Source organism: Pristiophorus japonicus, chromosome 8 (genome assembly GCF_044704955.1).
Source record: "Pristiophorus japonicus isolate sPriJap1 chromosome 8, sPriJap1.hap1, whole genome shotgun sequence".
Taxonomy (NCBI): Eukaryota; Metazoa; Chordata; class Chondrichthyes; family Pristiophoridae; genus Pristiophorus; species Pristiophorus japonicus.
The window spans coordinates 19,278,647-19,303,554 of NC_091984.1; the positions used below are offsets into that span (position 1 = coordinate 19,278,647).

The 24,908-nt window shown below is 43.2% G+C and overlaps 1 protein-coding gene across 7 annotated transcripts in view; it reads right to left on the bottom strand.

The window, feature by feature from the left end:
* LOC139268020 (outer dense fiber protein 2-like) overlaps positions 1–24,908 on the bottom strand; it is a 73,540-nt gene that overhangs the window by 38,223 nt on the left and 10,409 nt on the right. For 6 of the 7 annotated variants that reach the window (XM_070885995.1, XM_070885994.1, XM_070885990.1 and 3 more), the window contains 8 exons: positions 22,065–22,191; positions 18,665–18,796; positions 10,198–10,272; positions 9,982–10,053; positions 9,764–9,880; positions 7,114–7,299; positions 6,665–6,774; positions 5,289–5,424 (listed from right to left, as the gene is read on the bottom strand). In XM_070885995.1, coding sequence (XP_070742096.1) covers positions 5,289–5,424; positions 6,665–6,774; positions 7,114–7,299; positions 9,764–9,880; positions 9,982–10,053; positions 10,198–10,272; positions 18,665–18,796; positions 22,065–22,191 — 955 coding nt within the window. The remainder of the gene's footprint in view (positions 1–5,288; positions 5,425–6,664; positions 6,775–7,113; positions 7,300–9,763; positions 9,881–9,981; positions 10,054–10,197; positions 10,273–18,664; positions 18,797–22,064; positions 22,192–24,908) is intronic. The other variant, XM_070885993.1, reaches the window with a different exon arrangement.

Below are 24,908 nucleotides of genomic sequence, written 5' to 3' on the forward strand. Positions count from 1 at the left end.
TGGGGTAACTGAAGTTGCATGATCATATCGAATGGCAGTGCAGGCTCAAAGGGCTGAATGGCCTGCTCCTGCATGTATTTTCTAAGTTTCTATGTAACTCAATTTGCTGGCCTGGTTTTTATACTGCTTTGCCTTCCATTTTTTTTCCCCCAACACTCACTTCGAAATAAAGCCAGGGATTCAGCTAGAGCTCCCCACTTTATTTTTCATCAACCAATAATCCGAAACAGGCAAAATCCAACCTGGTGTACTTTGAGGAATTGTCACAGTAGCTGTATGCCACAGAAACTTGTTTTCCCTCAAAATGATGTGATGGAAATTGCACAGTTCTGGGATCTGGAAGGAGGGCTTGAAGGTTCAGTGGTGACAGATTAAAAATCCTCACCTAAAACAGTAACTTGTCTGTACTCTCCACAGATGTTCACTGACCTGCTGGGTGTTTCTAAGATTTAAGTGTTTGAAGTTCTGGAACGTGATTGATTTCTCGTCTCGCATATACAGTCCAAAAGTGGAAATCAGCTGAGGCACAGATTACTTAAACAATCATGTCAGACAATTTCAACCAGGATTCTGCTAAGCTCCTATATTGATAGCTTGCACTTGTGTGAGGAGGAATCGCAGAGTCAGAGCTGGAAGAAGGTCCCTTGGAAACATGGAACATCTAGGGTGATTCTCAGAAATATGAAGCTTTTAAGAACATAAGAATTAGGAGCAGTAGGTCATTTGGCCCCTCGAGCCGGCTCTGCCATTCAATAAGATCACGGCTGATCTTCTGCCTCAACGCCTAATTTGCAGAAGGCAATTAGAAATTGTTACTTTTTAGCTACATGCTGTAGGAGGTATGAGAGAGCAGCTTGGTGGAAGTTCCCCGTTTGACTTTATACCAGCACAGGCAGATGGTTGGTCTGTGCTTTGTACTCCCTCCCACAGCCCCAATGCAGCCAAGATCACATGCGGTGGACTAAGGAAATCGATCCATGTGCCTGCATTCTGTGGTACTCCATTGCATATGGTCACCAAGATGTCTACAGTACTGTAGTTTCCACTGACATAAGAACATAAGAAATAAGTGCAGGAATAGGCCATTTGGCCCTTCGAGCCTGGTCCGCCATTCAATAAGATCATGGCTGATCTACTATGTCAACTCCACTTTCCTGCACTATTCCCATTTCCCTCGATTCCCTTAATATCCAAAAATCTATCGATCTGTGTCTTAAATATACTCAACGACTGAGCCTCCGCAGCTCTCTGGGTAGAGAATTCCAAAGATTCACCACCCTCTGAGTGAAGTCATTTCTCTGCATTTCAGTCCTAAATGGCTGACCTCTTAGTCTGTGACCCCTGGACTAGACTCCCCAGCTAGAGGCAATATCCTCACTGTCCAGCCCTGTAAGAATTTTGTATGTTTCAATGAGATCACCTCTCATTCTTCTAATCTCTAGAGAATATAGGCCTAGTCTACTCAATCTCTCCTCTTGGACAATTCCTCCCATTCCAGGAATCAGTCTAGTGAACATAAGAACATAAGAAATAAGAGCAGGAGAAGGCCATAAGGCCCCTCGAGTCTGTTCCGCCATTTAATACGATCATGGCTGATCTGATCATGGATTCAGGTCCACTTCCCTGCCAGCTCTCCATAACCCATTATTCCCTTATTGTTTAAGAAACTGTCTATTTCTGTCTTAAATTTATTCAATGTCCCAGCTTCCACAGCTCTAAGGCAGTGAATTCCACAGATCCACAACTCTCAGAAATTTTTTTTCCTCATCTCAGTTTTAAATGGACGGCCCCTTATTCTAAGATCATGCCCTCTAGTTCTAGTCTGCCCTCAGTGTAAACATCCTCTCTGCATCCACCTTGTCAAGCCCCATCATAATCTTACACATTTCGATAATTCTTCTGAATTCCAATGAGTAGAGACCCAACCTACTCAACCTTTCCTCGTAAGTCAACCCTCTCATCTCTGGAATCAATTCTGGAGTGAACCTGCGTTGCACTCCCTCTATGGCAAGTACATTCTTCCTTTGGTAAGGAGACCAAAACTGTACACAATACTCCAGGCGGTCTCATCAGGGCCCTTTAAAATTGCAGTAAGACATCTTTATTCTTGTACTCAAGACCTCTTGTAATAAAGGCCAACATACTATTTGCTTTTTTAATTGCTTGCTGTACCTGCATGTTAACTTTCAGTGATTTGTGAACAAGGACACCCGGGTCCCTCTGAACACCAACATTTCCCAATCTCTAACCATTTTCTTTTCTTTTTTTCCTACCAAAAAAATGGATAACTTCACATTTCTCCATATTATATTCCATTTGCCATGCTCTTGCTCACTCACTTGGCCTGGCTATATCCCCTTGAAGTCTCTTTGCATCCTCCTCACAACTCACATTCCCACCTAGCTTTGTATCAGCAAACCTGGATATATTGGGGCCAAGTTTCGGCCTGAGTTGCTCCTGTTTTTTTGGAGCAACTGGTTTAGAATGGAGTATCTTAGAAATTGCAATTCTCGGCATTTAGTTTGCTCCAGTTCTCGTCAGTTCGAACAGTTTCAGTTTGGAACAGATTTTTTTTCCCCCAAAAAGGGGCGTGTCATGCCACTTACGCCCGTTTTGAAAGTTTAGGTAGTGAAAACTTACTCCAAACTAACTTAGAATGGAGGAAGTGTAGATTTTTGTACGCTCAGAAAAACCTTGCCTACACTTAGAAAATCAGGCGTAGGTTACAAATCAGGAATAGGGAATGGGGGGCGGGGGTTAAAAAGGGAAGTTTACAAACATTAAACACTTCAGTTTTACAAATAAAGAGCCATCATCAATAATAAATGATAAATACATCAATAAATCAAAAAAAATGGGGGGCGGGGGGGGAAGAGAAAGAGAGATGGGGGGCGGGGAGAGGCGCGGAGAGGGGTGGGGGGTGGGAAGGAGGAGAGAGGCGGGGGAGACCTTATCCACGCAGCCCCAGTGAGGCCATTCAGCCAGGGCTAGGGGCTGTGTGCTTCGGGCCCCTCCCACACAGTTTTGGGCGCCTGGAGCTACTGCACAGAGGTCCCGGCACAGTTTTCAGCGCAGGGACCTGGCTCCGCCCCCCACAGCTCATGCTGCGCCGCGCCCAGCTCCAGAGGACCTGCAGGGAGCCGGAGAATAGGTAAGTTTTTTTTTTAGGCGCACTTTGTGGCACGAAAAACGGGCGTCCAGGTTGGGGCTGCGCTGTTCTAGGCGCGGCCCGAATCTTGGGCCCATTGCATTTGGTCCCCTCAGCCAAATCATTGGTATAGATTGTGAATAGCTGGGGCACAAGCAATGATCCTTGCGGCACCCCACTAGTTGCAGCCTGCCGACCCGAAAATGACCCATTTGTTGCTATCTCTGTTTTCTGTCCATTAACCAATCCATGCTAGTATATTACCCCCAATCCCATGAGCCCCAATTTTGTTTAATAACCTCTTGTGTGGTACCTTATCGAATACCTTCTGAAAATCCAAATACATCACAACCACCGGTCCCCCCCTTATTTATCCTGCTAGTTACAACCTCAAAAAACTAAACAGATTCATCAAACATGATTTCCCTTTCACAAATCCATGTTGACTCTGCCCAATCCTATTATTATTTTCTACGTGCCCTGTTACCATGTCCTTAATAATCGATTATAGTATTTTCCCTACTACTGACGTCAGGCTAACTGGTCTGTAGTTCCCCGTTTTTTCGCTCTTTCTCCTTTCTTAAATAGCGGGGTTACATTAACTACCTTCCAATCTGTGGGAACCATTCTAGAATGTATGGAATTTTGGAAGATGACAACCAATGCATCTGCTATCTCTATAGCCACCTCTTTCAAAACCCTAGGATGTAGGTCATCAGATCCAGGGGATTTATCGGCTTTCAGTCCCATTAATTTCTCCAGTACTATATTTTTTTACTAATACTAATTTCTTTCAGTTCCTCATTCTTATTAGACCCTTGGCTCTCCACTACTTCCAGGAAGTTTTTATGTGTCTTCTTCTGTGAAGAAAGGCACAAAATATTTGTTTAACGTCTCTGCCATTTCCTTATTCCCCATTATAAATTTCTCCTGTCTCAGCCTGCAGGGGACCCACATTTACTTTCACTAATCTTTTCCTTTTTACATACCTATAGAAACTTTTACAGTCTGTTTTTATGAGCTCAAGAATCGGCCTTAGTTGCTCCTATTTTTTTTGGAGCAACTAGTTTAGAATGGAGCATCTTAGAGATTGCAATTCCCGGCCTTTAGTTTGCTCCAGTTCTAGTGAGTTAGAACAGTTTCATTTTAGAACAGATTTTTTTTCCAAAAGGGGGCGTGTCCAGCTACTTACGTCTGTTTTGCAGTTTAGGCAGCAAAAACTTACAATGGAGTAAGTGTAGATTTTTTTGTACGCTCAGAAAAACCTTGCTTACACTTATAAACGAGATGGGGGTGGGGGCGCGGGGAGGGAAGTTTAAAAACATTAAACACTTCACTTTTACAAATAAAGAGCCTTCATCAATAATAAATGATAAATAAATCAGCCAAAAAAAATTAATGGGGGGGGGGGGGGCAAGAAGAGGGGGGGGGGGGGCGCGGAGTTGAATGGGAGGGAGGTTAGAGTCCCGATCTTCACCGGTGAGCCCATTCGGCCAGGGCTGGGGTTGGGCCCCTCCCACGCTGCCTCAGGGGCCTGGAGCTACTGCACATGCGCGCACAATCTAGCGCGCATGTGCAGAGGTCCCGGTACTGTTTTCAGCACCGGGACCTGGCTCCGCCCCCGACCCTTGTGCTGCGCCACGCCGAGCACGAAGACGTCTTGAGGAGACCGGAGAATCACAAGGTAGGTTTTCGGTACCCTTTTTCTTCCAGAAAGTCGCCACGCCGTTTTTCCAAAGGGCGGAAACATTGGGCCCTATGTCCCTCGCTCGTTTATTTTCATATTCCATTTTCTCTTTCTTTATCAATTTCTTAATCCTTCTTTGCTGAATTCTAAAATCTGCCCAATCCTCAGGCTACTGCTCATTTAGCCAACATTATAAGCCTTTTCCTTTAGTCAAATATCTATGGGGAGTTTGGAGACAGAGGGGCTCAGGAAAGGAGATCAAATGTCAAATATATGTGGCAGAAGTTCCCAAAAGGACTGGGAGAGATCTCAGAAACTTGCAGTGACACACATGCACAAGCATCAAGATAACAACTTGCATTTATATAGCGCCTTTAACGTAGTAAAATGTCTCAGAAGTAAAAACCATTTAACGCCTTAACAGACTTTAGAAGTTTAATTCTAGTACCGAACCTTTAATTGTGCATTTTCCAGTCTGAGATTGGAGTTTTCCGAGTTGCTGGTGTGTAACTTGTTGAGAAGTTCATGGTTTGTTGATGTGGTACTTTCTGCAGTGTTCCGAAGCTGTTCCTTTAGGCCAGCTACCCTACTGTTTGTTGGAATGGTTAGATATGTTAGTCCAATGCAAAGCTTTTACAATTAAGCTTTGAAAAACATCCCATGAAGTGAGCATCCCATATACACACACAACTTTTCTTTTTTCGGTTTATAATTTGGAGACATATAATGGACCCACTGACTTATTAATATGATGGACAATCCAGCTCTGAAGACTCTGGAGCCTTGCCCTTCATGGGAGCAGTGGTAATGCTGAACATATTTTAAACTTGTGGCTAAGTTACATCAAGTTTTCACCCAGGCTACTCGGGTCAGAAAACAGCAGGGAAGGAAAATCTAGCAGGGTCAACAATGCCATTTTAAACGCATCTACTGGACTGAAAAATACTGTACCAGAGGCAGTGAGGCAGTTAACATAGATCAGTTACATTTCTAAAGTGTAGCTATAAAAAGGAAAGTGATAAATGCCAAATCAACACAAGAAAGATATGCAACTAATGATATCAGAAGGCTGTATTACAGGTATACTGGGGCTGGTTTTCCTCATCTGCTTGACTTGACCTGGACTGCACACCAAACCTTTTGGGGTATCTGTAACATTTTGGGACTTATTGGGGCTTTGATTTAATGTCGCAGTGAAAAGATGGTGACTGAAGAACACAGGTCTAGAACAAACAAGGTGGATGGAAGATGTACGAGGACTTTTGATAGAATAGATCAGGGGAAACTGTTTCCACTGGCAGGAGAGTCGGTAACTAGAGGACACAGATCGAAGATAATTGGCAAAAGAATCAGTGGGGGAAATGAGGAAATATTTTTTTTTCCACAGCGAGTTTATGATGATCTGAAATGCACTGTCTGAAAGAGTGGTGGAAGCAGGTTCAATGGTAACTTTCAAAAGGCAGTTGCGTATATACTTGAAAAGGAAAAAAGGAACAATTTTCAAAGTGCTGGGGAAAGAGCAAGGGAAGTGGCACGAATAGGATCACTCTTTGACAGAGCCAGCACAGGCACGATGGGCCGAATGGCCTCCTTCTGTGCTGTCTGATTCTAGGAAAGGAATGATAGACCCCCATTATATATTAAACGTGCAGTTCTGGATTTCCCCAGGTGGGTGACCTAGCTTATCTATGCTTTGTGGATGACAAATCAAAAAAATGATACAACAAATCTGAATATAATTAATTCCATATGAAAGGTAGTAGCCACAAGACTGAACTTTACAGCAAATCACCATTTTTACCAAATTCTGACAAATCAGATATACTCACGTGGAAAGGGAAATAATCTGTGTTTCCAATTGGGCCTTGTCCTCCACAGTTAATTCATGTTGTTTCTTCCAGGTCTCAAGGGTCAGGCGGGCTTCTAATAACATCACATCCTAAAAATGTTCACAACATACAAAGAAAGCAGAGTAATATTGGTAGGACACTAAACCAGAGAGATGAGAGGGTCCCAGGTATGCGGAGCTTTCCAGGCTGAAGCTGGGACAGCTGTTGTGGTGCTACACGCGTTCGTTTTAGCACCCTCCTGCCAGCTGAGATTATCCAATTCAACACAGACGGACGATCAAACCCAAGTTCCTCTTTGTCTGCAAGGTTCAGATACTCTGGATAGCTCTTTGCGCCATTGGCAGAACACAAAAGCTTTCATTGTTACATTACATTAAGAAAAAAAAACAAACCGATGCTTTTCCAGAAATGCTCATTTCAATAGATACCTTATCTTTGACCAGAGAATGGAGGTTTTCCGTCGTAGCTTCAAATCTCTCCGCTCTCCTTTTTTGAGCCCGTGTCGCCTTCTTCAGAACCTCCTTGTCCACTTCAGCCTTTTCCTTCAGCGCTGATAACTGTGACTTAAGGTGCTCAATCTGCAACTTCTGCTCAATTACGGTCCTCTCAAATCTCTGAAATATTGTAAGATACAGTGACATTTCACCCAATGTCCACAAGATGTCCTCAGGCACACACAATTCAAAGACTTAGAAGGGGAGCGAGTATCCAGAATAAACAGCGAGACCTATTTAGAAAGAGAATGGGTATCCAGAATAAACAGAGACCCATTTATAAAGGGAGTGGAATAAACACTGGGATCCATTTAGATAAGCAAGGGCACTATAAATGTTATAATAAAGATGTCCAACAGTTTCTGATAGGAATCAGTGAAAAGCTGAGTCATAAACAGCTGCAATAGCTATATATGTAACTAACAGCAACTTCATTCTACCGGTTCTATCCTTTAGTTTTGCGCATGTTATTATATATACACCTCAAAGCGCTGGAGAAGTACCATCAGCGCTGCCTCCGCAAGACCCTGCAAATCCACTGGGAGGATAGATGCACCATCGTCAGTGTTCTCCATCAGGTCAACATCCCCAGCATCGAAGCACTGACCACACTCAACCAGCTCCGCATGCCCGACACGAGATTCCCAAAGCAAGCGCTCTATTCGGGACGCCTACACAGCAAGCGAGCCCCAGGTGGGCAGAGGAAACGTTTCAAGGACAGCCTCAAAGCCTCCTTGATAAAGTGCAACATCCCCACCGACACCTGGGAATCCCTGGCCCAAGACTGCCCAAAGTGGAGAAAGAACATCCGGGAGGGCACTGAGCACCCCGAGTCTCATCGCCGAGAGCATGCAGAAACCAAACGCAGACAGCGGAAGGAGCGTGCGGCAAACCAGACTCCCCACCCACCCCTTCCTTCAACCATTGTCTGTCCCACCTGTGACAGAGACTGTAATTCCCGTATTGGACAGTACAGCCACCTGAGAACTCACTGAGTGAGTGGAAGCAAGTCTTCCTCGATTTCGAAGGATTGCCGATGATGATAGAGATATATCTATCTATTATACACACACACACACATGTATATATGGCTGCCTGGAATGATTATGTATTGCATATACATAGGAACAGAAATAGACCATTTGACCTATCCAGCCACCTCTGCCTTTTACTTAGCTATTGCAGCTCTGTCTGTTCTCCTTTCCTGCATAAGTAGCTATCTATCTCACACTGAAACATCTCAATTGATTTTCCATCTATGGCATCCCAGGACAGTGCATTCCTAGCTTTTAGCCAGCTTAGTTCTAATTGTAAGGTTCTGTCGCCTTGTTCTAGATTCCCCAAGAGATGAATGAGCTATTCTCTTTCCTATCCACTCTGTAATCCCCTTCATTGCTTTAAACAAGCATCCCATAACCTCCTCATTTCTAGGGACTATAACCCAAATTTACCTAGTCTCTCATCATAAAGCAAGACCCTTCATCTCAACTATAACCCTGGTGGATGGTCCAGTATTGTTTGACTATCATCCTTCCAGATGTCATTAAGGCAGATTATATGAAGGGTGAAAACAAATAAAATGAAAGTAATTTGTGTCTATATGCATTTTATTGCTAGTCATATTAATTAATAACATTGTTCAATTAAAAAAAAAAGTAAGAAAGATAAAAAGATTATACACTAGTGTGCATTTATATTCAGTTGTGAAATTTCTAGCTTGTTCAATTAGCAGGATCAAAGATTGTTTCAGAAATCTGAATTGGTACTGCTATTCTCATAGGGAGAACATTCTCATATGGAGAACATTTATTATAAGACAATAATATCTACATAATTTAGTTATCATTATAATCATAATCAAAAATAGTCTGCAGCTGAAATCAGACTTTCAAAGCACAGCCCATGTCGAGCCATCCCTGATGGTTTGGGAACTTTGTCTGAAGGTTATACCAGGCTTGGAATTCCTAATTTTAATTGAACCTGGTTGGAGGTCACAAATTCAGTTGACAGGTTTCTGAAATGCCACTTGCAGTGATCGTCAGACACTGCACACTATCTGCTCTGATGGAAACTACTGGCTTCCCACCAAACCCCCCCCCCGCCCACTTTGAAACACTTGGTAAATATCTCCTGAATGCAAACGTTGCATTGGTGAGGAATGAAAAAAGGGAGAGAGATTCTCACCCTGCCTTTATTTGTGTGACATTTCAGTCACTAAAATTAAGCCAACCTGTGCATTAAAGGCATCAAAATACAAGCGCCTTGCTTCATAGCCTCTGGTCTCAAACTTCAGGCGTTAAAGCAACCTCCGAAGCTTCCAATAAGACGGGCAGGTAGCGCAGGCTCGTAACGAGCTCATATGGAGACTTTTCCCATGTACAGATCATCTGGTTGCTGGCTAAATACAATAACCACCAGAGTGTTTTTCAAAATGCAAATCATGGTCGGTCATTTTCACAAGGTTGGCAGAATTTTTTTTGTGGTGTAATTAACCGTAAAAAGTTTGAAGACAACATTCTGCAACCTTTTAAGTTCTTGTGTTTTTTATTTGACAAAACTGGTCAAATTTTGCAGAGCAACTTACGTGTATCTGAACTGACATTCTGTTGCTCTCGGCCTCTTTGTTTCTAAGCTGCCCCTGTAGACGAGCTCGGGTCGCTTCAACAGATTTTGAAATTTGTTTTACAAAGAAAGAATTATCCTGGAAATAAATGTCCTATTTGGTTAAAGCATTAATTAACCATAATGAATCATTATTATTTAATCGGAATAAATGAAGAAAGAATTCCAAAGTCCCTTCACCTTTTCTACCTGACACAGCTCCGAAACTTCTTTTGCATTTCTCTCAGTCTCCAGGAGCTTTCTTTTTAAATGCTGTAAAAAGGAGTTTTAGAAAAATAAGTAACTTTTTTTTTGGTGCAAACTCAGTTGTTAATATGAAATCATCCATCTTTCTGTATTTAACGTAATTTGGATCAATTCATCTATATTTAGGAATGATGAATGTAAAATACTTGCAATATTTTCAGTTTCACTTCTCGTCAGCTTCTGTGTCAACACTTCGATCTGCCTGTTGGTACAATCCACACTAGGCTAGAAAGAGAAGCTATGTTTAGAATGAGGCCTCAAATTCCTAAAAGTAGTAGAGATATTAACAGCACTGGCTAAAAAATTCCATCATGTGTTAATTTTATCCCCATATCCACAAGAACTTTGCCCATGGGAAAACATAGCTTAAAAAAATCTTTGATTAATGAAATATTTCCCTTCCCCTGTGGCTGGGACAACTCCATCTCTCATGGGATTAACTCAACTCTAGCTGGTGTGTGTGGGGACAAATAGATTTAAAGACATTTTGATTAATTTGTAACTTAAATACAAAGTATGTCATAGAAGCTGATAGAAGCATTAGTGGAGCAGTTTATGGGCAATATAGGGAGAGACGGAGGAGAAAATTAAAATATTTAGCATTTTTAATTTAGCATTTTTGCATATATTAAAACTATGGTGGTTTATTTCAGCTGATCATAGTTTGGAACTTGATAAAAGTATGTGAATAAAAAGGGCAACATTTATTCATACTGGGCCCAAATTTGGCCAGGAGTTGCTCTGTTTTTTTTGGAGCAACTTGATTTTTTTTGGAGTATCTTAAAAATCCCCATTCTGCACATTTAATTTGCGCCAGTGTAAGTGAGTTAGTTAGGATTTTTTTTAGTTTAGTTTTTTTTCCCCCCCAAAGAGGGGGGGGGTGGGGGGGAGTGGTTTACCAGCCACCTACACCTGTTTTGGCCATTTAAGCCAGTTTGGACAGCTAATAGCTGCTCCAAACTAACTTAGGCCAGCATATGTGGCCACTTGTGGCTGCATAGAAAACCCTTGTGGAGAGTTAAGAAATCAGCTCAGGCAAGTACATTTAAAGCACCAAGCACTAAACAAAGCACAAAAATAAGCATTCAATAATAAAAAATACAAGGAAGCTGAGAGGACCTGCATCTAGCACCAAGACTTACAAAGCACTAAACAAAGCACAACAAGTAATAAGCAATTATTTAATAAAAAAAATAGAAGGAAACCTGCACCTAAAGCACCAAGACCAAAAGTAATAAGCAATCAATCAATAATAAATAAAAAATAGAAGTCCTATCAAAACATGGCCCGGGAAGGCAGCAGTCCGCCGATGAGGGAGACCATTTGGCCAGGGATAGGGGCGGTGTGCTTCGACCCTCCCACACAGCCTGCAGCACACGAACAGATTCTGGGGCGAAGAGCTACTGTGCATGCGCGCACACTCGAGCGCGCATGTGCAGAGGTCCCGGCTCTGTTTTCAGCACCTAGACCTGGCTCCGCCACCATCGAGGAGGCGCTGGGGAGCGGCCAAACTTGGCCCGAAAATTTGGGAGCACTTCGAGGCGGACAAAAGCAGCACACCTCTGGTGAGTGCGTCAGAAATCTGTACTGGCCAAATTCTACCCCGTAGAATCTTCCTGCTAACATCAGAATATTCAACTGATACAATAAATTAAATAAAAAGCCACTATGGAATGGTAGAATGGCTGATGCATTTACTTACATAACACTCACTGCACTCAGAAAGTGATTAGTTGTGCTGACTTGGAGTCATTTCAACAATATATAAATGAAAAGATCAATTATGCCTTGTTTTTGGGTAGATTTGTAGTCAACTGCTGTCATTTTAGCACATTTAAGAACTCTCTCACATACACTCAAATTAGTTAATCACCCAGGGATTCAATAAACTTTGAATTACAAACCGATCCCATTTCCACAACAGCATTGGCAGCATAGCTCCAGTAACACCCAGCTTGAGGTTTGTATTTTTCCCAAATGCTCCCATTTTAACTTTCCACTTAATTACTAAAAAAAAAATTTATCTTGCGGTTGACAATCAATGTACAGCATTCTTCCTGATCTCTGCACAACTGGATTTTGTAAGAACAATAAGAATTAGGAGCAAGAGTAGGCCATATGGCCCCTCGAGCCTGCTCTGCCATTCAATAAAATAGTGGCTGATCTTTTACTTCAACTCCACTTTCCCACCCGATCCCCATACCCGTTGATTCTCCATATAGAGTCCAAAAGTCTATCCATTTCGGCCTTGAATATACTCAGTGATTGCAATTATCTTCCACCAAAGGGCTGTGGTTGCACAAAGATTCACAACCCACTGCGTGAAGAAATTCCTTCTCTTAAATGCCCGACTCCTTATCCTGAGACTATGCCCACTAAGTTCTAGACTCTCCAGCCAGGGGAAATAACCCCTCAGCATCTACCCTGCCAATCCCCCTCAGAATTTTATACGTTTCAATGAGATCACCGCTCATTCTTCTAAACTCGAGAGTAGTGGCCCAATCTACTCAATCTCTCCTCATAGAACAACTGGGAACAGTAGCATAGTGGTTAAATTACAGGACTAGTAACCCAGAGGCCTGGACTAATAATCCAGAGATGAGAGTTTAAATGCCACCACAGCAGCTGGGAAATTTAAATTCAGTTAATTAAATAAATCTGGAATAAAAAGCTAGTATCAGTAATGGTGACCATCGAACTACGGGATTGTCGTAAAAACCCCTTTGGTTCACTAATGTCCTTTAAAGGAAGAAAAGCTGCTGTCCTTACTTGGTCTGGCCTAGATGTGACTCCAGACACACAGCTCTTGACTGCCCTCTGAAATGGCCTAGCAAGCCACTCAATTGTAACAAACTGCTACAAGAAATAAGAATAAAACCGGAGGGACCACCCAGCATTGACCTCGGTACTGGCTTCAAACACACTAACAAGCACACCCAGCCCAGTCGACCCTGCTCACTAACATCTGGGGACTTGTGCCAAAATTGAGAGAGCCGCCCCACAGAATAGTCAAGCAACAGCCTGACAGTCATACTCACAGAATCATACCTTTCTGCTGGCTCTGCTGCACAGGAGGGCAGGAAAAAAAAAAGAGTGGGAGAGCGAGTGATAGGGGATTCGATTGTAAGGGGAATAGATAGGCGTTTCTGCGGCCACAACCAAGACTCCAGGATGGTATGTTGCCTCCCTGGTGCAAGGGTCAAGGATGTCTCGGAGCGGGTGCAGGACATTCTGAAAAGGGAGGGTGAACAGCCAGTTGTCGTGGTGCACATTGGTACCAACGATATAGGTTTAAAAAAAAGGGATGATGTCCTACAAGACGAATTTAAGGAGCTAGGAGCTAAATTAAAATGTAGGACCTCAAAAGTAGTAATCTCAGGATTGCTACCAGTGCCACGTGCTAGTCAGAGTAGGAATCACAGGATAGCTCAGATGAATACGTGGCTTGAGCAGTGGTGCAGCAGGGAGGGATTCAAATTCCTGGGGAATTGGAACTGGTTCTGGGGGAGGTGGGACCAGTACAAACCAGACGGTCTGCACCTGGGCAGGACCGGAATCAATGTCCTGGGGGGGCAGGGGAGGTGGTGTTTGCTAGTGCTGTTGGGGAGGAGTTAAGCTAATATGGCAGGGGGATGGGAAACCAATGCAGGGAGACAGAGGGAAACAAAAAGGAGACAAAAGCAAAAGACAGAAAGGAGATGAGTAAAAGTGGAGGGCAGAGAAACCCAAGGCAAAAAACAAAAAGGGCCACTGAATATAAAGGAGCTGCAGGAGGGGTCAAAACTAAAAATCATGATTTAAAAACTAGTATTAAAACACTATCTAAACGCACGCAGCATTCAAAACAAAGTAAATGAGTTGACGGCACAAATCATTACAAATGGGTATGATTTGGTGGCCATTACAGAAACGTGGTTGTAGGGTGGCCAAGACTGGGAATTAAACATAGAGGGGTACCTGACGATTCGGAAAGATAGACAAGAAGGGAAAGGAGGTGGGGTAGCTCTTTTAATAAAGGATGATATCAGGGCAGTTGTGAGAGATGATATTGGTTCTAAATGAACAAAATGTTGAATCATTGTGGGTGGAGATTAGAGATAGTAAGGGGAAAAAGGCACTGGTGGGTGTAGTTTATAGGCCCCCAAATAATAACTTCACGGTGGGGCGGTCAATAATCAAGGGAATAATGGAGGCATGTGAAAAAGGAACGGCAGTAACCATGGGGGATTTTAACCTACATATCGATTGGTCAAATCAAATCACACAGGGTAGCCTGCAGGAGGAATTCATAGAATGCATACGGGATTGTTGCTTAGAACAGTATGTTACAGAACCGACAAGGGAGCAAGCAATCTTAGATCTGGTCCTGTGTAATGAGTCAGGAATAATAAACGATCTCCTGGTAAAAGATCCTCTCGGAATGAGTGATCACAGTATGGTTGAGTTTGTAATACAGATTGAGGGTGAGGAAGTTGTGTCAGAAACGAGCGTACTATGCTTAAACAAAGGGGCTATAGTGGGATGAGGGCAAAGTTGGCTAAAGTAGACTGGAAACACAGACTAAACGGTGGCACAATTGAGGAACAGTGGAGGACTTTTAAGGAGCTCTTTCATAGTGCTCAACAAAAATATATTCCAGTGAAAAAGAAGGGCGGTAAGAGAAGGGATAACCAGCCGTGGATAACATAGGAAATAAAGGAGAGTATCAAATTAAAAACCAATGCGTATAAGGTGGCCAAGGTTAGTGGGACAATAGAAGATTGGGAACATTTTAAACGACAGCAAAGAATGACTAAGAAAGCATTAAAGAAAGGAAAGATAGATTACGAAGGTAAACTTGCGCAAAACATAAAAACAGATAGTAAAAGCTTTTACAGATATATAAAATGGAAAAGAGTGACTAAAGTAAATGTTGGTCCCTTAGAAGATGAGAAGGGGGATTTAATAATGGGAAATGTGGAAATGGCTGAGACCTTAAACAATTATTTTGCTTCGGTCTTCACAGTGGAAGACACAAAAACCATGCCAAAAATTGCTGGTCACAGGAATGTGGGAAGGGAGGACCTTGAGACAATCACTATCACTAGGGGGGTAGTACTGGACAGGCTAATGGGACTCAAGATAGACAAGTCCCCTGGTCCTGATGAAATGCATCCCAGGGTATTAAAAGAGATGGCGGAAGTTATAGCAGATGCATTCGTTATAATCCACCAAAATTCTCTGGACTCTGGGGAGGTACCAGCGGATTGGAAAGCAGCTAATGTAACGCCTCAGTTTAAAAAAGGGGGCAGACAAAAGGCAGGTAACTATAGGCCGGTTAGTTTAACATCTGTAGTGGGGAAAATGCTTGAAACTATCATTAAGGAAGAAATAGCAGGACATCTAGATAGGAATAGTGCAATCAAGCAGACGCAGCATGGATTCATGAAGGGGAAATCACGTTTAACTAATTTACTGGAAATCTTTGAGGATATAATGAGCATGGTGGATAGAGGTGTACCGATGGATGTGGTGTATTTAGATTTTCAAAAGGCATTCGATAAGGTGCCACACAAAAGGTTACTGCAGAAGATAAAGGTATGCGGAGTCAGTGGAAATGTATTAGCATGGATAGAGAATTGGCTGGCTAACAGAAAGCAGAGAGTCGGGATAAATGGGTCCTTTTCGGGTTGGAAATCGGTGGTTAGTGGTGTGCCACAGGGATCGGTGCTGGGACCACAATTGTTTACAATATACATAGATGACCTGGAAGAGGGGACAGAGTGTAGTGTAACAAAATTTGCAGATGACACCAAGATTAGTGGGAAAACGGGTTGTGTAGAGGACACAGAAAGGCTGCAGAGAGATTTAGATAGGTTAAGCAAATGGGCTAAGGTTTGGCAGATGGAATACAATGTCGGAAAGTGTGAGGTCATCCACCTTGGGAAAATAACAGTAAAAGGGAATATTATTTGAATGGGGAGAAATTACAACATGCTGGGTGCAGAGGGACCTGGAGGTCCTTGTGCATGAATCCCAAAAAGTTAGTTTGCAGGTGCAGCAGGTAATCAGGAAGGCGAATGGAATGTTGGCCTTCATTGCGAGAGGGATGGAGTACAAAAGCAGGGAGGTCCTTCTGCGACTGTATAGGGTACTGGTGAGGCGCACCTGGAGTACTGCATGCAGTTTTGGTCACCTTACTTGAGGAAGGATATACTAGCTTTGGAGGGGTTACAGAGACGATTCACTAGGCTGATTCCGGAGATGAGGGGGTTACCTTATGATGATAGATTGAGTAGACTGGGTCTTTACTCGTTGGGAGTTCAGAAGGATGAGGGGTGATCTTATAGAAACATTTAAAATAATGAAAGGGATAGACAAGATAGAGGCAGAGAGGTTGTTTCCACTGGTCGGGGAGACTAGAACTAGGGGGCACAGCCTCAAAATACGGGGGAGCCAATTTAAAACAGAGTTGAGAAGGAATTTCTTCTCCCAGAGGGTTGTGAATCTTTGGAATTCTATGCCCAGGGAAGCAGTTGAGGCTAGCTCATTGAATGTATTCAAGTCACAGATAGATAGATTTTTAACCAATATGGGAATTAAGAGTTACGGGGAGCGAGCGGGTAAGTGGAGCTGAGTCCACGGCCAGATCAGCCATGATCTTGTTGAATCGCGGAGCAGGCTCGAGGGGCTAGATGGCCTACTCCTGTTCCTAATTCTTATATTCTTATATCCCAGAGTATGTTCTGTCTTACCAGAGGTGGTATACAACCGGGAGCGAATGGTCCTGGGAATCCTAAACATTGACTTCGGACTCCATGAAGACTCATGGCTTCAGGTCAAGCATGGGCAAGGAAACCTCCTGCTGATTACCACCTACCGCCCTCCCTCAACTGCTGGATCAGTACTCCTCCACAACACCACTTGGAAGAAGCACTGAGGGTAGCAAGGGTAGAGAATGAATTCTGGGTGGGGAACTTCAATGTTCATCACCAAAAGTGGCTCGGTCGCACCAATACTGACCGAGCTGGCAGAGTCCTGAAGGATATATCTGCCAGACTGGGCCTGCAGCAGGCGCTGAGAGAACCAACACGAGGGAAAAATGTACTTGACCTTGTCCTCACCACTCTACCTGTCGCAGATGCATCTGTCCTTGACAGCATTGGTAGCATTGATCACAGCACAGTCCTTGTGCAGACAAAGTCTTCACACTGAAGACACCCTCCATCGTGTTGTGTGACATTACTACCATACTAAAATGGGATAAATTCATATCAGATCTAGCAGTTCAAAACTAGGCATCCATGAGGCGCTGTGGGCCATTAACAGCAGCAGAATTGTATTCCACCACAATCTGTAACCTCATGGCCCAGCACTTTACTATTACCATCAAGCCATCTACTATTACCAACAAGCCAGGGAACCAACTCTGGTTGAATGAGGAGTGCAGAAGAGCATGCCAGGAGCAGCACCAGGCATACCTAACATTGAGGTACCAACCTGGGGAAGCTGCAACACAGAACTACATGCATGCTAAACAGCAGAAGCAGCATGCTATAAACAGAGCTGAGCGATCCCACAATCAATGGATCAGATCAAAGCACTGCAGTCCTGCCACATCCGGTTGTGAATGGTGGTGGACAATTAAACAACTAAACGGGAGGAGGAGGCTCCATTAATATCCCCATCCTCAATGTAGGTATGTATCCTTGAATGTAGAGGGTATGATTAAGAAGTTTGTAGATGGTACAAAAATTGGCCATGTGGTTGATAATGAAGAAAAAGCTGTAGACCGTCGTCATCATCATCATAGGCAGTCCCTCGAAACAAGGATGACTTGCTTCCACGCCAAAAAAAAGGATGAGTTCACTTGTGTTTCGAATGAAGAACCCGAACTACATCCTCAAGGATGGAAGATGCCTGTGCGTGGATTTTTTTAATGTGTGGTGGCTGTTGCACACTAGCCACCACACGGGCTTGACAGAGCTAGGGCTTGGTCCAGTGGCAAGGATTACCCATGCCCTTCATCCAAGTCATTATTATATTGTAAATAGCTGAGGCCCAAGCACCGATCCTTGTGGCACCCAACGTGAAAATGACCCATTTATCCCTACGCTCTGTTTTCTGTCCATTAACCAATCCTCTATCAAATGCTAATATATTATCCCCAATCCCATGAGCTATTTTCTTGTTTAGCAAGCTTTTATGTGGCATCTTGTCAAATGCCTTTTGTAAATCCAATTACACTACATCCACTAGTTCCCCTTTATCTACCCTGCTGGTTCCATCCTCAAACCTCTAATAGATTTGTTAAACACTATTTGCATTTCATAAAACCATGTTGACTCTGCCGACTTATGATGATGATTTTCTAAGTACCCCGTTATGAAAGCTGATCACTGCCCTTCCATCACATTTGCCTGCCTCTTGACCTATCAACAACTTTTTCAACCCCAAGTGTAATAACCCCAAGAACTTTCCTCATGACTGAAATAACGTGCTCAATACCGTGTCATTTTTTGTTGCATTCTCAGTCAACCTCATCATGTCTGTTATTTTGTTACTTCCAGGACCTTATTAGAAGTCATTCTTTTTGTTCATTCTGCTGATAGTTTTATGGCAACAATGTTTCTCTTACCTCTGGATTCCATAACTCCCTGAAGAGAAATTGTAACTTTAGGTTAGCGACATTGAAACTCTCCAGCTTCTCAAACAGCAAGTCCTTTTCTCCAACAAATCTGCCAACACCAGAGGCTGAAAGTTGATTCACCTACAAAAGATAAAAAGGCGCATTGAGCCAAATGGATTTACTGAATTACATAGTAGTTACATCACAGAAACAGGCTATTCGACCCAACTGGTCTGTGCCGGTGTTTATGCTCTACACGGGCCTCCTCACAGCCCACTTCACCCAACCCCTGCCCAACCCCCCCCCCCTCCCCAAAGCCCTCTTCATCTAATCCTGCTCCCCCTCAACTAACCCTCCCCCCAGCCCTCTTCACCTAACCCCTCCCTCCATCCTTCTTCACACAATTCCCCCCCCCCCAGACTCCAGCCCTCTTCTAATCCCCCCGCCCCCCACTCCAGCCCTCTTCACCTAACGCCGCCCCCCCACACCCCCACTATCAGCATATCCTTCTATTCCTTTTGTAGGATCCGTTCCTCCACACCTCAAACTGTAAAAATTGAATTATGAAATAATAAAACCCAAACCTCAGTGCAAACACCCAGAGGGTGGGTTATACAGTAAGGAGTTCATTCAAACAGTGCAGCGAAACTGACCCATCGAGAGACAATGATACAGGATACCTGCCATTGATCTAATCACCAGACGATGGCCATTATCTTATATGCTTCAATAAAATTCTCTCTCATTCTTCTGAACTCCAATGAGTTTCGGCCCAACCTACTCAAGCGATCTTCATAAATCAAACCCCTCATCTCCGGAATCAACCCAGTGAACATTCCCTGAACAGCCTCCAATGCAAGTATATCCTTCCTTAAATACGGAGACCAAAACTGTACGCAGTACTCCAGGTGTGGCCTCACCAATACCCTGTAGAGTTGTAGCAGGACTTCTCTGCTTTTATACTCGATCCCCCTTGCAATAAAGGCCAACATTCCATTTGCCTTCTGATTACTTGCTGTACCTGTATACTAACTTTTTGTGTTTCATGCACAAGGACCCCCGGGTCCCTCTGTACTGCAGCACTTTGCAATTTTTCTCCATTTAAATTATAATTTGCTTTTCTATTTTTTCTGTCAAAGTGGATAACCTCTCAGTTTCCGACATTATACTCCATCTGGCAAATTTTTGACGACTCACTTAACCTGTCTATATCCCTTTGCAGATTTTTGTATCCTCCTCACAATTTGCTTTTTGTATCAGCAGCAAACTTGGCTACATTACACTCGGTCCCTTCATCCAAGTCATTAATATAGATTGTAAAAAGTTGAGGCCCCAGCACCAATCCCTGCTGCACCCCACTAGTTACTGTTTGCCAACTGAAAAATGACCCATTTATCCCAACTCTCCGTTTTCTGTTAGTTAGCCAATCCTCTATCCATACCAATATATTACCCCCAACCCCTATGAGCTTTTATCTTATGTGGCACTTTATTGAATGCCTTCTGAAAATCCAAATACACCACATCCGCTGACTCCCCCTTATCATTACATCCTCAAAGAACTCCAGCAAATTTGTCAAACATGATTTCCCTTTCATAAAACCATGCTGACTCTGCTTGATTGAATTATGCTTTTCCAAATGTCCCGCTACTGCTTCCTTAATAATGGACTTCAGCATTTTCCCAACGACAGATGTTAGGCTAACTGGTCGATAGTTTCCTGTCTGCCTCCTTTTTTAAAATAGGGGCGTTATATTTGCGGTTTTCCAATCTGCTGGGATCGCCCCAGAATCCAGGGAATTTTGGTAGATTACAACCAATGCATCCACTATCTCCGCAGCCACTTCTTTTTAGACCCTAGAATGTAAGCCATCAGGTCCAGGGGACTTATCCGCCTTTAGTCCCATTATTTTACTGCGTATTACTTCATTAGTGATAGTGATTGTATTAAGTTCCTCCCTCCCTATAGCCCCTTGATTATCCACTATTGGGATGTTTTTAGTGTCTTCTACCATGAAGACTGATACAAAATATTTTTCTTCAATGTCTCTGCCATTTCCCCGTTCTCCAGTATTAATTCCCCAATCTCATCCTCTTGGGGACCAACATTTACTTTGCCACTCTTTTCCTTTTTATACCTGTAGAAACTCTTAAGTATCTGCTTTTATATTTCGTGCTCATTTACTTTCATAATCTATCTTCCCCCTCATTTTTTTTTTTTTTAAATCATTCTTTGCTGGCTTTTAAAATGTTTCCAATACTTTGGCCTCCCACTAGTCTTGGCCACATCATTTTCAATTTGATATTCTTCCTCATTTCCTTAGTTAGACACGGATGGTTATCCCTTTTCTTACAGTCTGGTCTGTATCTTATCTGCATCTACCCACCTTGGCTCAGTAACCCTTAATTCCCTTCCCTAATAAAAGTAAAATAGACTCCCACAAAACATACATATCAGTACGGATTATTTTATTACCCCTGCTATATTTACATTTTTAAAAAAAATCACATTTGCCATGTTACTTCATGTAACACTAGAAAAATATTGGATATTATAGGAAACATGTCCTTTTAATAACTAATGCGACCTCCAGATTATTATATTACATTCAGGTATAGAAGTTGTAGGATACTGGATGCGAAACCTCTAGAATCATTCACAACTCAGAAATTCACACTCACCACCCCCAACCAATAGATCAGGTAAAGCCAGCCCCTGCCCGCTGAGCAAACAATTACTCTCCCATTCAAGGAAACACCACTATTCAACAGATTAATCCCACAGATGAGAAAAAGACCTGCTGAATGGGTAGAGGGACCCACTGTGTGGTATAATTAAGTCCTACAGGAACAGTGCCAACTGATGCAAATGTTGCCTGCAATCGCTCCCTCTCCCCCTTGTCTTCCTTTCCATCTGTACCTCACGACCACCCCTACATCTCCAGATAAACCCCTCCTCCTCCTCACCTTTGTGGCCACGTGGAGGTCTAGAGGTCCTGCGCACGCCGCCCATCGGCTTTTCAATGGTAATAACCATGCATGGGCGAAAAACTGAATGGGCGCGCCGCCAGTTAAAGGGCCCACGCACCAAAATAAAATGACAGGGAACATTGCTCCTTTCCTCTACCTCCCCGTCTCTCCTCTCACCTCCCTTCAACTCTACCCTCCCTCAGCTCTGCCTCCCTCTCATCTCCATTCCTTCTCCCACCAAAAAAAAAGACCCCCCCCCCCCCCCTCTGCCATTCTCTCCCTCTCTGCTCTCCCCTCTACCCAGTACTCTCACTCTCCTGTAAAGTGCCCTTGGTTTGGCCCGATGCATCGCCAAGGGGATCAACTAGTACATTCATAGGTTGCTATACATTAAAATCATTGAAGGGTTTGCGCATTTAACTGCTGTGCTTTGTACATACCTGCATTAACTCAGCAATGGAATTCTTCAGTGCTGCCACTTGTTTTGCTGCAGATATTGATGCTGTTTCAGCTTCTTTAAGTGCAGTGAGCAGCATGCTCTCTTCAGCAAGGCCTTCCTTCTCCAGTCTAAATAACAGCAAAAGCTGCATCAGAACAGATTTATAGCATAATGCTTGTTTGCAATTCAAGATGCAACAGATCTCAGGATTGAAATTACTTCAGGTTTCACCATTTCAATCTATGCATCGACAATATTGGAACCAAACGGTGGGCCCCAGCAATTTGGCTCACAGAGCGCAGATAATTGGTTGTGTGTGTGTTCATAGCTCACTTGCTGGTTTGTCCTGTTTGAATTTCCTTGGCCTGTAGGTTTGGAGCGGGCTATTTTATCAGTGTTACTTTATTGATGAATAAATATTATAGCAGAACAGCAAGATCTATAATGATCAGCGATGAGATATGCACAAATTAATGGAAATGGACTGGAATTTCCTGAAAATCGTCAGGCATCTATCAAGGATGGATTAAAGGTGTTTTTCCCCCTACGAGGAAATTTGCATAACTGATTTGGCATAAAACTGCAGTTAACTATCACTACGCACGAATATCCCAAGTTATGCCACTTAGCTCATTAACATAGATCCACTTTTTGGCAAAAGACCAGAGAACACACGTTTCCTGAGTCAGCTGTGGCTCAGTGAGCAGCACACTCGCCTTTGAGTCAGAAGGTCTTGGGTTCAAGTGCCACTCCAGGAACTTGAGCACATAAATCTAGGCTGACACTCAGTGCAATGCTGGAGGAGTGCTGCACAGTCAGAGGTGCCATCTTTCGGATGATACGTTAAACCGAGCCCCCGTCTGCTCTCTCAAGTGGATGTAAAAGATTGCATGCCACTATTTCGAAGAATAGCAGGGGAGTTATCCCAGGTGTCCTGGCCAATATTTATCCCTCAATTAACATAACAAAAAACGATTATCTGATCATTATCATCGGTAGTCCCTCGAATTGAGGAAGACTTGCTTCCACTCCAAAAGTGAGTTCTCAGGTGACTGTACAGTCCAATACAGGAACCAGTCTGTCACAGGTGGGACAGACAGTCGTTGAAGGAAAGGGTGGGTGGAGAGTCCGGTTTGCCGCACGCTCTTTCCGCTGACTGCGCTAGATTTCTGCATGCTCTCGGCGATGAGACTCGAGGTGCTCTTCCTCCACTTCGGGCGGTCTTTGGCCAGGGACTCCCAGGTGTCAGTGGGGATGTTGCATTTTATCAAGGAGACTTTGAGGGTGTCCTTGAAACGTTTCCTCTGCCCACCTGGGGCTCGCTTGCCATGTAGGAATTCAGAGTAGAGCGCTTGCTTGCTTTGGGAGTCTTGTGTCGGGCATGCGAATAATGTGGCCGTCCAATGGAGCTGGTGGAGTGTGGTCAGTGCTTCGATGCTGGGGATGTTGGCCTGATCGAGAACACTGATGTTGATACGTCTGTCCTCCCAGAGGATTTGCAGGATCTTATGGAGACATCGTTGGTGGTATTTCTCCAGTGATTTGAGGTATCTGCTGTATATGGTCCACATCTCTGAGCTATACAGGAGGCAGGTATCACTACAGCCCTGTAGACCATAAGCTTGGTGCCAGATTTGAGGGCCTGATCTTCGGACACTCTTCCTCAGGCAGCAAAGGTGCGTGCAGCAAACCAGACTCCCCACCCACCCTTTCCTCCAACGACTGTCTGTTCCACCTGTGACAGATACTGTAAATCCCCTATTGGATAGTACTGTCACCTGAGAACTCACTTTTAGAGTGAACTTCAAACTAACAGCTGTAGTTAGAATACATTTTTATCAGTTTTATGATGCTTGGCCCAGCTCTATATGATTGTAGCCCTCTAGAACTAATCAAAAAGAGAAACTGGTCATTATCACATTGCTGTTTGTGGGAGCTTGTTTGTGCGCAAATTGGCTGCCGTGTTTCCCAAATAACAACAGTGACTACACTCCAAAAGTACTTAATTGGCTGCAAAGCACTTTGGGACATCCAGTGGTCGTGAAAGGCACTATAGAAATCCAAACTTTTTTTTGCATTTACGTTATTTTTTTAAATCTGGAAGTAAAAGTAAAACTAAAACTCTGAATTCAAATTTCCAAACACACACGGTGGGATTTGAACTCCTATCTGTTGTATCATTTGTCCAGGCTTCTAGATTACTACTCTAGTAATGTAACCACTATACTACCATACCCCTTATAGTTAAACAACCATCTAAACATCGAGTTATAGTCTCAAACTTACTTGAAATCAATCTAAACTGGGATTTACATAAAAACAAAACACGTTCATAACATGATCATCATAATAAACTGGGCATTCTGGCCGGCTAACAATTACTACTTATTGGTTGTGAACTTTAAAATTCAAAACAGCTGTAGTTAGGATAAATTTTTATCAGTTCAATGATGCTTGGCCCAGCTCCATATGATTGTAGCATCCTGTCTCAGAGGCAGTAAACAAATATTTATACTTCAAGTAGCCCTCTCGTAACTAATCAGAGAGAGATACTGGAAGCAGTCGAGAAGTAACTGAAATGTGTTGCATCTCAACTGAAAAAGGATATCAGGGCTCACCGTTATATTTGGATACCATGCCATATCCAAAGCAACACCTAAAACCGTTATACGTGAAATAAGTGTTTAACAAATTTATAACCAAATAAGAGCTTCTATTTAAATACAGCTTTCACAACCTTAGGATGCCCCAAAGCGCTTCACAGCAAATTAATTTGTTTTGAAGTGTTGTCACTGCTGTAATGTAGGGAACCGTGGTTGCTAATTCTGCGCACAGCGAGCTCCCA